This window comes from Dendrobium catenatum, unplaced genomic scaffold, assembly GCF_001605985.2.
Source record: "Dendrobium catenatum unplaced genomic scaffold, ASM160598v2 fragScaff_scaffold_1022, whole genome shotgun sequence".
Taxonomy (NCBI): Eukaryota; Viridiplantae; Streptophyta; class Magnoliopsida; order Asparagales; family Orchidaceae; genus Dendrobium; species Dendrobium catenatum.
The window spans coordinates 4,000,858-4,018,184 of NW_021319484.1; the positions used below are offsets into that span (position 1 = coordinate 4,000,858).

At 34.4% G+C, this 17,327-nt stretch overlaps 1 protein-coding gene across 8 annotated transcripts in view; it reads right to left on the reverse strand.

The window, feature by feature from the left end:
* Positions 1–17,327, reverse strand: part of LOC110110256 (polycomb group protein EMF2B) — an 81,063-nt gene that overhangs the window by 11,989 nt on the left and 51,747 nt on the right. For all 8 annotated transcript variants that reach the window (XM_028697962.1, XM_028697961.1, XM_028697963.1 and 5 more), the window contains 4 exons: positions 9,804–9,868; positions 656–708; positions 495–548; positions 353–412 (listed from right to left, as the gene is read on the reverse strand). In XM_028697962.1, the coding sequence (XP_028553795.1) occupies positions 353–412; positions 495–548; positions 656–708; positions 9,804–9,868 (232 nt within the window). The remainder of the gene's footprint in view (positions 1–352; positions 413–494; positions 549–655; positions 709–9,803; positions 9,869–17,327) is intronic.

Here is a 17,327-nt window from a genome sequence, read left to right on the forward strand (position 1 = left end):
AAACATGTGGTATCGAGGTTACCATGGAGGCAACCTAAAAATTGATCCAAGCTCACTTTCTTATTATTTCACAAAATAGTGTGAACTAGAAATGTATGAGACTCCAAATATTGTCCAAAATATATTCATGTAAACCATAATTAGAGCCCATTTATGTATATAGCCTCAAACAGTTGATAATGATGTTGACAAGCCTTGAAATCAGATGGTGGAGCGGTATAATTAATGCGTACATCTAAATGCATAAGCTAACCCAAAAAAATGGTGATAATGCTAACAATGATAATGAGCTTCTAAACCTGATTTTATGGCAGCATAAACCAAAAGTATCAATTTAAGATGCATCACCAACCTCGGACCGTGAAACATCAGTCCTAACTGAAACATTTACAGCTTGATACTCCTCAGTTACCTGCAACGGTCATTGATTCCTCAAAATCATCAAATAATCTGAAATTTTATGGTATAAGTGAAGATGCTAGAAGTTTACCAACCCAGAATTCAAAATTGAATAAGTCGTGACATGTACACAAGTGATACCTAAGACCCTGCAAAAAAAGGAAATTTTGAACGTTAGAATGAAAAGTTGCATCCCGAAGGTCCATCTATGTTTTAAAAGTAATGATGATATATATACAATGTTAAGAAAGCAAACCTTGAAGCTTGCACATTGCACCAAGCAAAATGGACAGGAGAAATCCTCAGTAACTGTTTACAGGAAACCGTGTAGCTCAGTTAAATACAAGAAATAAGGTAGACAACTTCTAAAAAAAAAGAATAACTGAGATTTTTTTTTCATGTGAAACAAAGGTATGATTACTGAAACAAGTAAAGATCCAAAGACTTGTGAGAAAACAAATGTCAAGATATAAGGTTTCATTTTTTTAAATTCCAACATTTAAGGCATAATTGAATACCTCGAAAATTGGGTCACCTCTAGCACGCAAAATTTCTGAGAATTCAAGAACTTAATAGAAAGAGTAGTTGGGGTAGTTTTAAAAGACGTCCAAAAATAAGAAAGATAATTACTGTGTAGCTCAATATATAAGCCACGATTCAATATCACATCGAGCCAATATCTAGGTCAATCAAATTAGTTTAATACCAAGAGGAAGTCCACTTCTACACCCCCTGAAAGCAATGCAGATTGATATGTCATTATCCGTACAAAAGCTCATCCATATCAATCAAAATTGCAAAAGGCCTAAATAAGAACTGAGAATACCTCCCTTAGCTTTCATCAGAATCACATGACTTTTTATTTGGTGGATTTGCAACTCATTCCCATTAGTGTTCACCTTAACCATTCAAGTCAATTCCAACTCCGATCGTGTTGAATTACATGCAAATCTAATGACCGTATCAAAACTTTCGGTCATATGTGCATGTTTTCCCCATATTTATTAAAATCCCGTGATTTTTTTTATGGGTGGATGCATGACATGATCTCCTACAACTTCAATTTTCTTAAGTTGATTCGAATTTTAAGTGGTGTAAATTGCACACAAATCAAGATCAGGATCCCTCTCACTATGTTGAGCATATTTTGCTCTTTTCTCATCAAAATCACATAATTTTTTACTAGAAGTTTGTTACACAATTCTACACAATTCTTATATTCAAGGCTTTAGGCCAATTTTGGCTCTTCTGACTAATCGAACCAAGATTGTAAGCCCTTTTTTTTTTATTTTTATGTTTCATGAAGTGTTCTTTTATCATGTCGTAGTCAGGTGTTAAATAAGCAAGGGTCCCCACATCATGGATGAATGTGGGCAAAGAAGTTCATCCATGAAACTGGAATTAAGATAGGAATTTAGAATAAGGTTCTCTTACAGACAAATTAATGAAATTAATAGATATTATGATTCATAGAAAGATAATATTATATGCATTCAAAAAATTAAAAAGATTAGTTTAAGATTTAAATTCTAGTATTTAGGTAGTAGTCATAATAGAAATGGTGTAGGTGTGATAATAGTTAAGAGTTTAAAAGATAATGTTATAAAAATTAATAGAATTAGAGATAGAATTATAGCTTTAAGAATTGTTATTGATGCTAAGATTATTAATATTTTAAGTACTTATACTCCCTCAAGTAGATATGAATGTGTTCAAATTAAAATTTTAAAATGATATACAAGAACTAATACAAAAATATCGCTAGAAAAAAGAGTTTTTATTCGTAAAGATTTAAAAGGACATGCTGGTAGAGTGATAGAAGATTTTAATAGCATTCATAGTGGCTATGGGTGTAGCGACTAATAAAGGTGATGGACCACATTAGATTTGTTTCTAGCTTATGATTTTGTAATTGCTAATACCTTTATTAATAAAAAAGATGAGCATTTTCATCATTTATAATGATGGATATAATAAAACTCAAATTGATTATTCATTTAGAAGAAAAAAATAAATCATTTAAATTGCAAGGATTGTAAAGTCATTCCGCGTTAAAATTTATGTACTTAATACTGTTCATTAATTTTGAATTTTAAGATGAATGGAGTAGAATATAAAAAATAAAGTGTTATCCTAAAATTAGATGGAGTATTTAAAGAATGCTAAAAAAAATATTATTTTTTATAATAACGTTCAAGATCTCAAGATTTAATTTATGTATGATGAAGACAATGTTACAGCAACAACATCAAGACTTTCTCCCACTATGTGGGGTCAGCTACATGAACCTTTTATCCATTGTGCCCCATTAAAAATTAAATTGTCATTTAAATCTAGTAAATTAATGTCATTTCTAATATTTTCTAACCAAGTCTTTTTTAAGTCTACCTCTAACTTCTTAACATAAGTCAAATTTAACATATCTACTTTTCTAATTGGATCATCGGAAAGCCATCGTTTTAAGTGACCAAACCATCTAAGACAGCTCTCTCTAATCTTATCTTCCACTAAAGCAACTCCAACCTTTTCATGTATATGCTCATTTCGTATCCTATATCTATGAGTGCAGCCACTCATCCACCTAAGCATCCTGATCTCTACAACACCTTAACACTTCCATTGTTAGGTCCTAAGTCATGGAGAAGAAAAATGGAGGGTTGCATTAGGTAGTTGACAGCCAGCATAAAACTTGACTAATAATTATAAAATGAGAAAACTAATGTTATGTGAAAAAAATTAGCAAGTGATATTATGAATGTTATAAAATATGTGCTTAGAGTATCAAAAGAAAAAACTCCTATTTAAAATAGTGAAAGTGGAATCAAAATCTGCAAGAAATATTAAAATAAGAAGTTTTGTTATAAAATTTGGTTTAGAGCTAAAATCTCATAAAATTAGGAATGAAATAAAGGGGCCCATAAAAAGTCTAAGAAAGCAATATGTCATGCAAAGAATTTAGTATTTAATGATTCATATAACATATTAAATACTAAAAAAGGCGAAAGATATATGTATTAGTTAGTCAAGCAAAGTTCAACTGAAGTGCATTAAGGATGAATATCAAAAAAATGTTTTTATTAAAAAAGAATATTCAACATAGGTGCGTGAGATATTTCGATAAGCTTTTCAATGAAAATTGTGAGAATACGGTTATCTTTAGTAACCTTAACACATTAAATGAAAATAGAAATTTTTATTTTTATCGATGTATTAGTAAAATCAAAGTTAGAGAGGGCTTTAAACAAAATGAGATATGAAAAAATAGTTGAACCTGATGATATTCCAATAGAGGTGTGGAAATACTTACAAGGTGATGAAATTTTCTGGCTTACTAAAACCATTTAATATTATTTTGAAGACTAAAAAGATGTCAAATGAGTGGAGAAAGAGTGTGCTAGTTCATATTTTTAAGAATAAAGGTAATGCACAAGAGTTTGTGAATTATAGAGGAATTAAGTTAATGGGTCATATAATAAAACTATGGGAGAGATGAATTGAGCATAGTTTACGACGTGATACTAATATTTCTCAAAATCAACTTAGATTCATCCAATGTTTAAAATTGCGTATTCGGGTATTGAGGCGTTTTTCATTCGTGAGGCGAGGCGTAAGCCTCAAGGCGTTTTGAGGCGTAAGCCTCAAAATCAAAAGATTGAGTAATCATAAAATGATAAATTTTTTATATACTAATGGATGAATAATATAAAACATAAAAAAGCATAAGATATGAAGTGAAATCAAAATATCCCAATAATAAGACAACATGAAATGCAGTTCAACTCAAAATTCTATATTTCCCAAATCCCAATAATCTTTTCATTAACATATAATTCCAATTTCCAAAAATAAATAGCAATGACATATCACATAAGAACTCATAAGTCATCAGCACTGTCATCACTAAGGGGTTCTTCATTTCAATCATCATTATCATGAACGGCTCTCTCCCCTTCCTTCTCTCCTATAGAGTCCAATGTCGGGCATTTACTTCAAGATTTATATAAGTTTTAATATATATAGCGTGAGGCGTAAGCCTCATGCCAATGTGGCGAGGCGGGTCTCAAGGCGGGCCTCAACCAAGTTGAGGCGCAAGCCTCATAAAAAAGACTTGAGGCGTAAGCATCGAGGCATTTTTTACTGGAATTGCGCAAAGGCAGGCCTCAAGGCGAGCCTCATATCGCACAATTTTAAACCATGGATTCATCCTAGGTAGGTCTAATATGAAGATATACATTTAATAAGAGGTTGGATATAGAAGTATAGAGAGAATGAGGATCCATATATGATATTAATTGATTTAGAGGAAGAACATAATAAAATTCTAAGAGAAGTGTTATAGAGAATTTTAGGTAAAAAAAGGAGCTAATAGTGTTTATTTTTAAGCCATTAAGGATATGTCTGCAGAAGATGTTACTTGTGTTCAAACACATGGTGATTTGATCAAGTTTTTTCCTATTTCGGTTTGATTACATCAAAGATCAGCTTTAAGCTTCATATCTATTTTCTTAAGTCATGGATATTCTTATGAGATATTTGCAAGAAGATATAACATGGTTTATGCTTTTTGCTAATGATATTCTTCTTGTTGATAAGACTAGAGTTAAAAGAAAACCCACTTGTCAATGGCATAAAATGGCGCGCCATGGTGCATGGCATGGCGCACCTAAGGCACCAGCTGCATGGCGCGGTGCACATGTTCAAATTGACACGTGCCATTTGTGCCACGTGTGCGCAATAGCGCACAACGCACGCAATTTGAATTTTATCGATTTTTTAATATAATTATAAATAATTTTTAGTATTTATATATTTTAATTTCTGAAATAATGTAATAATTAATTTTAAAATTAATTGGTATGATCAAAATAATTTTTTTAGACTTTCTTAGACTTTATTTAAAATAGTTTTAGGAATTTCTTTAGTAGAAATTTAGGACAAACTTAAAGCTCTTTTTAATGGTTTTGACTTTGGAACACAACATATTCAACTAAGCCTTACCCAATTCGATTAATACTATAAAATAAGATCCATATAATGATTTTTATAATTATTTTTTATTTTGGACCGTGTTCAAAATAGTGCGCGCCGCACCATGCGCTATGTACCATTACTCCACAATGAACTTTGCGCCGTGGTACACCATTTTTCATTGACAAGTATGAAGGAAAATTTAAATTATGGAGGTCAACCTTAGAGTTTAAAAGTTTTTGTTTAAGTAGATCTAACACCGAAAATACGGAGTATAATTTTAACAGTAATAAATCTAGTGGGGTTTTGTGACTTTGAGTGATCAAGTCATTGAAAATAGTACATATTTTAGATATCTTGAGTCTATTGTTCAAAGTAATGGTGAAATAGATGGGAATATTATTAGTACAAGGCAAATTGGATGGTTGAAGTGGAGTAATGCATCGGGCCTGTTGTGAGATAGAAAAGTATCCACCAAACTTAAGGAAAAATTCTATAAGATAATGGTGAGATCTACAATGCTTTATGGAACATAATGATGATTATTAAAAGAGAAGCACAAAATAAAGTTAAGTGCTGTAGAGATGAGGATGCTCAGGTGGATGAGTTTCTTTACTTTAGAGATAAAATGTGAAATGAGTGTATACATGAAAAGGTTAAAGTAGCTCTAATCGCAGATAAGATTAGAAAGCCATCCCAGATGGCTTTGTCATATAAAACATCAGTCTTTTGATGACATGTCTATGAGAGTATATGCATTAGATATGACTTATATTAAGAAAGGTAGAGGTGGATAAAAAGATTAGAATTAAAGTATTAGAAATTACCCTTCTTTATTACGTTTAAATGAGAATTTGACTCTTAATAAGACACAATGGAGAAAAAAGATTCATGTAGCCGACCTCACGTAGTGGAATAAAGGCTTGATGTTGTTGGTGTTATTGTATGATAAAGTTTTTTTTGGCTATTTACACAATTAAATTAATAATTAATAGACTTTTCACTATGGTTACTCATTCCATTAGTATCATATTGCATATACAAAGTTCGCCATAACTACCCTTTCCATTAGTCTCATACAACACATGCCATGAAAGGGAGAAGGTTTTGAAGTTATAAAGCTCAAGTTGATATAAATAGAAATTAGGAAATATATAAGAATTTGAATTCAGAATTTCTAAAATTATAATCCCTCAAAGATGGTGAAGCACTTTAAAATAATGTGTGAGGCTTTTTTTAGGTGATTCTTCAACAAAATTCTTATCGCCGCTTCTTTCTTCTATTATCATTTTTTTTCTTTTTTGACCTCTGTCATGATGACTGAGGCTCAAAAGAGTTCACTTTTTTCTGCCCAGAGATCAAAGGTGAAAATACCAATAATGCATATCTTTCTTTATTGTGATGGTAGCTACCTATATAACATATTGATATTATACATGTATCTAATTTAGGGGTGTAAACGAGTCGAGTTGAGCTCGAGTTAGGGGGTGTTCGAGCTCAACTCGCAAGTCAAATACCCAGCTCGAACTCGAGCTCTCGAGCTCGAGTCGAGCTCAAAAGTCGAGCTCGAGTTCGACTCGCGACACTATATCGAGCTTATCGAGCTGCTCGCGAGTTGCTCGTTTTCAATCGTCACTTTCCCGCCTGCATTTGATTTTACCGCCTGTTTATTTTTTATTTTTTTTTTGGGAAATCGCCCGTTTCACTTTCCCGCCTTTAGCATTTATTTGAAAAGAAAAATGCTGCAGCTTTTAGATTATATATATTATTTTTTCAAAAACGTTTTATTATTTTATAATTCAAAAGCTTCTTTTCATTTATTAGCATTTATTGATATTGATGTTTTAAAATATTTTTAATAAGCTGTTGTTGAATATTTGATTTATTTTTTTAGAATATTTGATTTAAAAAAAATTAAACACTAATTCGAACCGGCTCGCGAGTTCACGAGCTGAGCTTCGTCAAGCTCGAACTCGAGTTCGTTTACTAAACAAGCTCGAACTCGAGCTCAAGCTCGACTGGTGAGCTTGATAAGCTCGACTCGCGAGCCCATAAACGAGTCGAGCTCGAGCCAGCTCGGCTCACTTACACCCCTAATCTAATTCTAACACATGCACGTGAAGGCCCATGCATGCCTATTTTAGTACAATGAATTAGACTCAATCATGTCGACTGAAGCTCACAAGTGTTCGCATTTTTATCTCTGTTGATCAAAGGCTGGCAAATATCAATCATGCACCCTTCCTTTAGGTTGCTGGGAGTTGCCTCTAGAGCATATTGATATTATACATGCATCTTTTTCTAACACTTGCACGTGAAGACCCATGCATGCTTATTTTAGCACTGTGAAAGACTTATATCTACTTTTCATATCATGCTTATTTTAGCACTATGTCACACAGGTTGGAAGGAAAAATGAAATGATCAGAAAATCTTGAGAATGTGTCATATTAGGTGATAGGTGAATAGGGCAATATGACCCTAATGGGCAGTGAGACCTAGTAGAGGTTATGCGGCCTCGATATGATATGAAGCCGATGGGCGATAAAAGCAGTGTGACCTCAGGAGCCTCGTAGCGACCTCTAATGATTACATGCAATTCTCACTTCCACTTGTTGATACACAAGTATTGTGTTTCATATACTTGAATACGGTATTAGACTTTCATATATTTTTGAGCCTCGTAGCTTACCAGATTTTATTCTGGCTGGTGTTATAAGAAAGGGCAGAGATAAGGTGGAAGCTGACTAGACTCGGGTAAATTTTAAAATTATGTTTGGTTTTATGGTAGTATGAGATGAGTTCAGAGCAGAGATACGTGAATTGTTACGAAAATACTTTTAGATGATTAGTTAATCTGTAATTTTATATATATATATATATGAAGTGTATGAAGAAAATTGAATGTTTATATTTTAAGTGGCATGAATATGGTTGAAAATATTTGTTTTATGAATGTTTAGGAATTATATAATTTTCTTTGTTGTACCCTGCGTTATTTGGAAGGGACGAGGTAGGGTGTGATAGATATTGAGCCCACCTTTCATGGCATCGATAGGATGCTATTTTGCACCGAAACACCTATTTATGAAGGCGTGATGTATCCGATACACGGATACGCCTCCGATACGCCAACGATACGTGACGGATACGCCAAAGTCGTATCCAATTAAAATACTATTTAATTTCAAAAGGACATGCGTATCTGATATGTGTGTCCATTGAAAAACAAAAAGAAATCCAAAAAAGACGTGTCATATTTGCTTCCGCAATTGCGAGCAAGGTCCTCTCATTTCCGAGATGGATTTGAGTCTCTTGATGATATGGGAATATTATAAATTACTAATCTTTCATTTGATGAGCCTGAATTAGAAGCTATGATATTTATTGAAGATGATATAGAAGTTCAAAGACAAACCACTAAAGAAGTTGATCATATTATTCCTTCTATTGAACAGTTGAAACTTCATGTGCCAGATAATTTATGTTTATGCTTTTGTTATTGTACTAGACATTTAATGCGTACTTGTATTTTGATATTATAAGCTACAAGGCTACAAATGATGTTGTTGTCATTCTTTTTTGTAATTTCAAATATTATGTTTTGATTGTTTTCTTAATTTTATGTATGATTTATAAATTATAATGTCGTGTTCGTGTCGTACCCGTATCATGTATTTTTAAGAATTTACATGTCTCGTATTCGTGTCGCCGTATCCGTATCGTTGCAACATAGATAGGATGTCATCACTTAGATATTTTGCACCATAGTACCCATCTTCCTTGGTGGAAATTGCAACCAAAATGCCTTGCAAACCATACTATGCACACTTTTTTCATAGCGACATGACCCAACAATCTTCTTGAGCCCTTGTAAAGGTGGAAAATATGTATTGCAAAATTTCTAACAAAATGTAGTCCAAAATATAAAATGCAATCTTTTAGCTAACACCTACAAGTCCAATCCATATGTCCATCAATCCTAGCATTGGCAAAATATATTTTCCTTGCTCTATGTACTTGCCCACCTTTTTTGGCTGGGTTGTATAGATGACATAAATTATAGTTGCAGCGCTTGTGCAAAAACACCACACAATATTTGTTTCTAAGCATATGGCTCAATAACCTTAGTAGTTGTTTTAATCATTTGTAAAATGATCATTTGATTGTACTCTCCTTCGTTGTAGCACGTTATCAAGCAGCTCTTCATGGTCAAATCCGTATATCAGTGTGATTCCATCCATCCTTATGTGCAAACGGAGCCAAAATATCATAACATATAGCCTTATGAGCCAGTAAGCAAAAATTTTCATCAAAACAATATCATGCCAACTTTAGTGTATGGATGGGTACTTATGATAACTATGGACAAATGCTGACTCCAACCAACACAAATTACAATAAAAAAAGAGAGAGAAAACACAAACAGTCCGTACCTTCAGTTTTTTGCAGCTTGTTGTTATAGTACCTATAATTAAAGAGGACATTGCCAGATCTCAACCTACAAAATTGGCATAGGCAAGCTGATCAATGAAGAGCTTGGTCTCTATATAGAAAACAAAACTAAAAAATATGGCATAAAATAATCTACATTCGCATTTTACTTGCAAACTAATACGAAACAATTGAAATAAAAATTGACTAGGCATGCTAGAAAATCACAAATGTTGCAGCACTCTTGGACAAAAACATAATGGAATGACTGAAGCACATATATTAAAAAGTAAAAGAAGGGAGCGGCAAAAAACATCGTGATAAGGCATAGCAAACATCTACCTGCAATATAGAGAGCAAGTCAAGCTCAATATAGACGTTTTACATATGACATATGCATAGTTAAATCTACTATTACCCTTGCTCATACTTGATGCATATTATGCACGAGATTAATGAAAGAGATGTTAAGTTTTCAACAAAAAATTCAATATTATAAAGGTAAGGATTTATCATACTCTTTGTTCGACAATTCAGATAGAACAGCAAACAACTCCTTTCATCATAGATCCCACTATAAATAAAACAATCAGCAACTAAAGAAAAGTCCCTTCCAAACTACTGATCAATTAAAATAGGTGGTCAATCTCACCGATATTATTATAAATTTATTACAAACTATATAATATAAACCAATAAATCTTACTACAACAACAACAACATCAAGCTTTTATCCCACTATATGGGGTCAGCTACATGAATCATTTTTCTCCATTGTGTCCTGTTAAAAGTGAAATTCTCGTTTAAATCTAATAAAGAAAGATAATTTCTAATAAATCTTACTATGAAGGAAAAAAATTAAAACATACAGGAAATTTAAGAATAATTAAAAACCACAAAAGTTTTTGTTTGATGTTGCACTTGAACTGCACCAGCAACTTCATGTGATTGCTAGCTTCATAGCAAACTATAACCATGGCGGGATGTTGTAAACCAGATCAACAACGGCCATGGTGAGCGTCCACCACAGATGAATCTCATGTATGTTGTGCTCCTCATGAGGAGCGGCTTAAAAAGTCTATAGTAGGGCAATGACAAACTGATCTAGATCCGAAAGAAAACTATATGAGCAATGATAAATCATAATGATGGACCCCTGAATCTCAACCACTCAATGGAAACAGTTCACCAACGTAACTGCATCATTTTTGACAGACTAGCGAAAAGATTGCTAGTGTGGCTGCTAAGCCGACAAATGAGATGGTTTAGCTTAATTAAAAGTTGCTTTATTACAATCAAATCAAAAAACGAATCCACGAGTAAAGCACTACCATAAACTAAGGAAAAACACAATTTCCAACAATGGTTCCATCCCATCTTGTTTTCTTCCACCATTTTTCAATCCACAATCACAATTCTTGCTATCTATATTTAAGTACTGGTGCAGCACATTGTAGCAAGCAATTTTTGGCGTATGACTATCATGACCGTACAGCACATGGTAGAAGACAATGGAGAAACAGCAGGTGACAAGACTTCGTAAGATATTTTTTTGTTCCGCATGATCTTAAGAAAACCTATAATGAAGAAGATTTAAGTTTTCATACATAAATCTCCCTAGCCTATCATGCGTAACCCAATATGTCTAAAACTTTCACAGCTTTTAAATCATCCATTATAACTATCCAGGTAGAAGACAGATACCAATCCATCTATTAAAAGAGCGCCAAGGAGGAAAAAGTTTGGTGGAAACTTTTTAATGCCTGCCACTCATAAAATACTATTTGCTAAGGAAAACATGATGCTAGGGCACGAACCCTGCTTTCTCTAGCTTAAGGTCGCATTTTTTCCCGAGGTAGATTGGATTTTAAATTAATAGGATTTCCTCTGATGATCGGCATCAAGGTTTATTTAGTTATGAGGTTTCACTTCATATGAGCGCAAGTCCTCTGTTAGACCGGTCCATTGGACCAGCTTACGCAAATAAAGGCGGACTTTTCCGCCTCGTGTACGCGCTGAATGCAAGCCCAAGTGTGCGTTAGTTGTTTAGAAAGGTTTTTTGAGGGAGTTAGGAGTGAATTTGAATGTAGGGTCTGTTTAGGAATTTCCTCTTGATTTGTATGCATTAATTTGTTTCCTAGGGTTAGGGCATCTTGAATTTAGCTGAAATTTGAGATGTCATAGGTTTAGATTTTTTTTGGGCTTTAGCGGCATCTAGAGATTTTGGAGAGATTGATCCTCCTCTCGAATTGAGGATCAACTGTATCTTGCTATTTTATGTTTCTATTTCATCAAATAAGGCAAATTATCTACTGTTTTCATTGTTTTGTGTGAATTTTTGTGGAGAATTCTCACTGTTTTCCGAAGACTGATAGGAAATACTTGAGTTCAAGTGTTTCCTATCAAATTGTTATCAGAGCACATCGATCTAAGGGGAACTAATGGCCAAAAACTCAAAGATGATTTTGAGGAGAAGATTGCTGATTTTCAAAATCAGATTGCATTCATCAATAAAAGGATGGAGGGAAAGCTCGCCGTGGTGGAAGACATGTTGAAGAAATTACTTGATGCCAAACCCAATCCGGTAACATAGGAAGAAAAGGAAACTACTGGCAGACATGAAAGAGGTGGGAACCCTAACACGTTAAGGGAAGGGAAAATCTAGAAGTGGAGAATCCGGAGGGAGAAGACGAAATGCCTCCTATAGAACCACTTTCTAGGAAGGAGATAAGCATTGGCTACGCAAGAAGAGGTGCTGAACTTGTAATGAGAGGGGATGATTTCAATCACCGGGGTACTGATTTTGAAAGAAGAAGAGGGGATTTTGATGAAAGATTTGGGTATAAGCGCCGAAGGGAAGAGCGTGACGATTGGCAGGCACCTCCTCTTCGAGGAATGGGAGACTATAGAGGATTTAGGGGAAATGGGGGTGATCCGAAGGTGAGAGAGCTGAAGATGCCCATCTTTGAGGGCGATGACACACATGAGTGGATCTATAAGGTAGAAAGATATTTCACCGTCAATGTGTTGACGGAAGAGAAGAGACTGACGACAATGGGCCTTGATAAAACATTTCCGAACTGGCAAGGAATAAGACTTCTACGAGCATTTCTTTTCCTTGACACAGGATTGTTTAGTAATGGAGTACCGGAAGAGATTCGACTACCTTGCTAGCCGATTGGACTTCCTTCCTGAGACAGTGCTAGAGGGAGATTTCATGAAGAGACTAACACCAGAGATTCGAGCAGCTGTTAAAGTAATGAGGCCTCATGACTTGGGAGAGGCTATGGAGCTAGCTCAATTGGTGAGGATCAGAGGCACTAGGAGAGAGAGAAGGTAGGCAGCAACTTAGGAGGTCCGAACAAGAGGACCACCTTTCTGGCACCCAAGGAGCAGACACCGGGTATTTTTTGGGAGACTTCAAAGGAGAAGACTGTAAGAGTAATAGGGACAACTTTAAAAAGCTCACAAAAATGAAATTACAAGAGAAAAGGCAAAAGGGATATATTTCAAATGTGAAGAGAGGTATCTCTTAAATTTAGGTTTTCTTTTGGGTTCTAGCGGCGTCTAGAGATTTGGGAGAGATAGATCCTCTTCTCGAACAGAGGATCAATTGTATCTTGCTATTGTCTATTTCCCTTTCATCAAATAATACAAATTATCTACTATTTTCATGGTTTTGTGTGGATTTTTGCAAAGAATTATCATTGTTTTCCGAAGACTGATAGGAAATACTTGAGATCTACAAGTGTTTTCTATCATCCTCATAGTAATTACCTCTTTTAACGCGTAGAAGAGAACTCTCGATTAAGGATAAATCGATGTTTAGACATATAATCGATGTTTAGATCCCATGGTTCCGTCGTCCCTGGTATACTGTAGGTTTCATTTTGCCAATACTAACAACTGTTGATTGTAGTGTCCAAGGAATCTGATTACCAGTCATGGATTGCCTCCGCTCAGGGATCCCGAGTAAATTGAATTGGATAGGTGTAGGTTTTAATTTTATTATGATTTGGGATTTACATCTGTTAGAATACCCAATATTTAATTTAGTTTGGGATTTATGACTTCATTTAGAAGTTATGCAGTTGTTTGATTTAGATTTGGAGTAGGGGCTTACGACTTTTATTAAAATTAGTCCGTATAACGGGTCTTATGGCTTACCTTGTAAGTAGCCCATGTAGCGGGTCTTACGGCTTCACATAGAATTGACACATACAACGAGTCTTACAGTTTCACTTAGAAGTGGCCTATATAGTGTTTAAAAGGTTGCGACTTACAGCTTTCATTGAAAGTAGCCCGTGTAGCTTAGAAGGTTATCAGGGATGTGTTATTTGTTCTGGAAATATTTTCCGTAACACCCAAGTAAAGTGGGACTTACGGTCTCTATCAGAGGTGGCCCGTGTTATCGGGGTTTTAGGGTTAGGTCATTTTTACCTAAAAGTTTCCTCTAACGCATTAATTAAAGTTGGACTTACGACGACCTCTATGAAAAGTTGTCTGTTGAAATTTAGGTTGGAGTGGTTTTAGCAGCAGACATTTAGCTTTGCACCCTTCACTGCTTTGACACCAGCACCAGTTAGCGGGGTTTTATCAGCAGACATTTAGCTTTGCATACTTCACTGCTTTAACATTAGCACCAATGCTTTTCCTATAGTAGCAGCATTGCTTTTTCTTTAGTACTGTTGTTTTAGCATTAGCACTTTGCTTCTAGCAGTTTGTTTTGCCTACAGCCCTAATTTTCTTTCAGCACTAGTTTTACCTGTAGTAATAGCTTTACCTACTTGTTTGCTCAGTACCTATTTGTTTTAGTACTAATTTTGTTCTTTCCAGTACTAGTTTTGTTTACCCTGCACTACTTTAGTCTACTTGTTGCATGTATTTTTGACGAACAGTTGGAGGATTTACTGAGAGCAGGAGCAATCCCTGAGTTGGAGAGGTTTAGGTTATGATTTTTAAAGCTTTCTTTCAGATTTAGTGCTTTCTTAATTTTAGAAATTTGGTATTAGTTGGTGTGAGTTGTTTTAGTTTGATTAGTGTAAACATTATTCTTAGTGTTTTAATTTAAATCAATTGCTTTAATTAATTTGATTAATTAATTAAATGATTTTTTAATTAAAGTTAAATTTTAATTTAAAACTAATTACTCAGCTTGTTAATTTAACTTTTAAAAATATTTTAAAATTATTTAATTATTTATATAAAATAGCTTGCTCAATTAATTAAATCCTAAAGATTTAAATTCAATTAATACATTTAATTAAATACTTTTAGTTTTAAAATAAGTTTTAACATTAATTAATCAATTAAGTAATTAATTTAATTGAAAAGGAATTTAATTTGTTATTAGTTAATTAATTAGTTATTCAATTAATCAGATTAATGTTTAATTAATGGATTAGTTATTTAATTATTAAGTCAATTGGTTAATTAATGTTTCAATTGATTAATTAATATTTTAATTGATTAATTAATATATTTTATTAAATAAAAACTCTCTAGCTAAATATAATTAGTTCAATTTAATTTTAAATTTTAAATTTTATTTTTAAATTAATTAGTTGTTAATTAAATTGAGTTAATCAATCATTTAATTGATTAGAAACTTCATTTTATTTGAATTAATTAATTAATAAGTTAGTTAAATTTTATTTCGAATTAACTAGTGAATTAGTTAATTGATTAGTTAAATTAGCAATTAAGTAATTAAAAGAGATTTAATTAATAAAATAAAGCAATAGAATCATTCCCTAAGATTTTAGAAAATTTGGCTGCCTCCCAACATCCCCTCCCTGAGAGGGGAGGCAAAGGAGGACACTTGTCCTTCCGAGTCCTCTCGGCTCGATTAGATCAACGGTCAAGGATTTTGGGGGGAGTGAATCAACCACGAAATTGTCCTTCAAGTCTTCTAATTTGGCGATTGCAGTATTCTGGTGTTTTTCAAAGATTTCGACAACCTTTCGACTCCCACTCCCCATGAAGGGAGGCTGGAGAGGGCATTTTCCCTTTGGCTCCACTTGGCCAGATCAAATTGACGGCCAAGAGAGGGAGCGAATCGACCCCGAAATGTCTTTGATTCCTCCGATTGAATGATTGTAAAATTTTCCTCTTTCTAGTTGGAATTATAATTACTTTTACAATTATTACTATTATAATAATGATAATTATTACTATTAATAATAATAGCTTCCTCACACTCATTATTTCAATCAATAACCCAAATTTATGTAAGATGGCAGCTAAGTCGTGCTTGCTCAGATCGGAAGTCACGAACGAAAGTGGGCAAACGCAGGAGCTTGATTGAGAAGGTGAGGGGTTGATTTGACTGGCCCTATGTGTGGCTCAGGAATAGGAATTGAACAAAGGTTCGTTCATAGAGGGAGGCGGAATCGATTTCGCCCATGTTGGACACTTTGATCTCAAGTGAGGGAGGTCGGACAGACTAGGGTTGGGACCTGTTCACGAAGGAGTTCGGACAAAGGCGGCCGTGCGAGATTGGGAGATCCTGTTGTTGCGTAAGACGGAACAGACGGAGGCTAGGTTCGCCGGGTTTGATTCATGCGAGGAATCTGGGTCGAAGGGCTCGATCGCAGCAATAGGAGCGGAGGATGGTTTGGTGCCATGTGCAGCGATTTGGTTGCAGACAGGGCAGAGGGATCGGGTTTGGCTGCGAGATCAGGAGGTGTTCGTGCCACCCGTGGAACGGCTACAGGATTTCAAACACAAAATGGTTGTTGGGCCGAAGTCTTGGGTGTCGGGCTTTGCTTGCGCTCAGGACATATAAACTAGAGCAGGAGAACGATAGAATGAAGGTCACAACAGACGAGGATCTCCCTACTAAACGAGCGTAAGTCAGCATAAACGACTGTTTTGTTTTCACCTTATTTTTTACACGAATCGAAGTGATAGTTACTTCGAGAACGTGTAGATAGTGCAACATACACCTTTCAATTTTGCCGACGTGGGTATTGCTCAGTTTGCGAGTGGTTGAAGATTTATAGGTCAATAAATACTAAAGAATCATTTCAAGGTCGGATAAAATGTGAATAGCTCTGATTCTACTGAGAAAATTATCCCAGGGCATAAGAGCCTGGCCAAGAAAGCATCTTCCAGCAAACTTGTAAGCTCCATTTGATTATGAGAATTTACAACACAAAAAATTTGCATGCCCATACTATGATCAAAAAAGACAATACAAAGAATAGGAGCCCTAGAGGACGAACCTTAGTTTTGGATTAGCCTTGAACAATCAACAATCATGCCAAAAATTTTTTGAAAGACCAATGATATGAGGGAAAACCATCAAATTTCACTTTCCCGATAACCATTTGAGGAAATGCCAATCCATACCTCTTTCCATATAAGCCAAAAAGCTCATCTCAAAAAAAAAAAAAAAAAAAGAGCCAAAGACGGTCAAAAGAGCCTAGCAATAGTAGCATCTAGCTGTATTGGTTTATCAAAAAGTGCAGCCAAGAAGTATAATGTGGATTGAATGAAAGAATATCAAATTACAGGGGCCAATT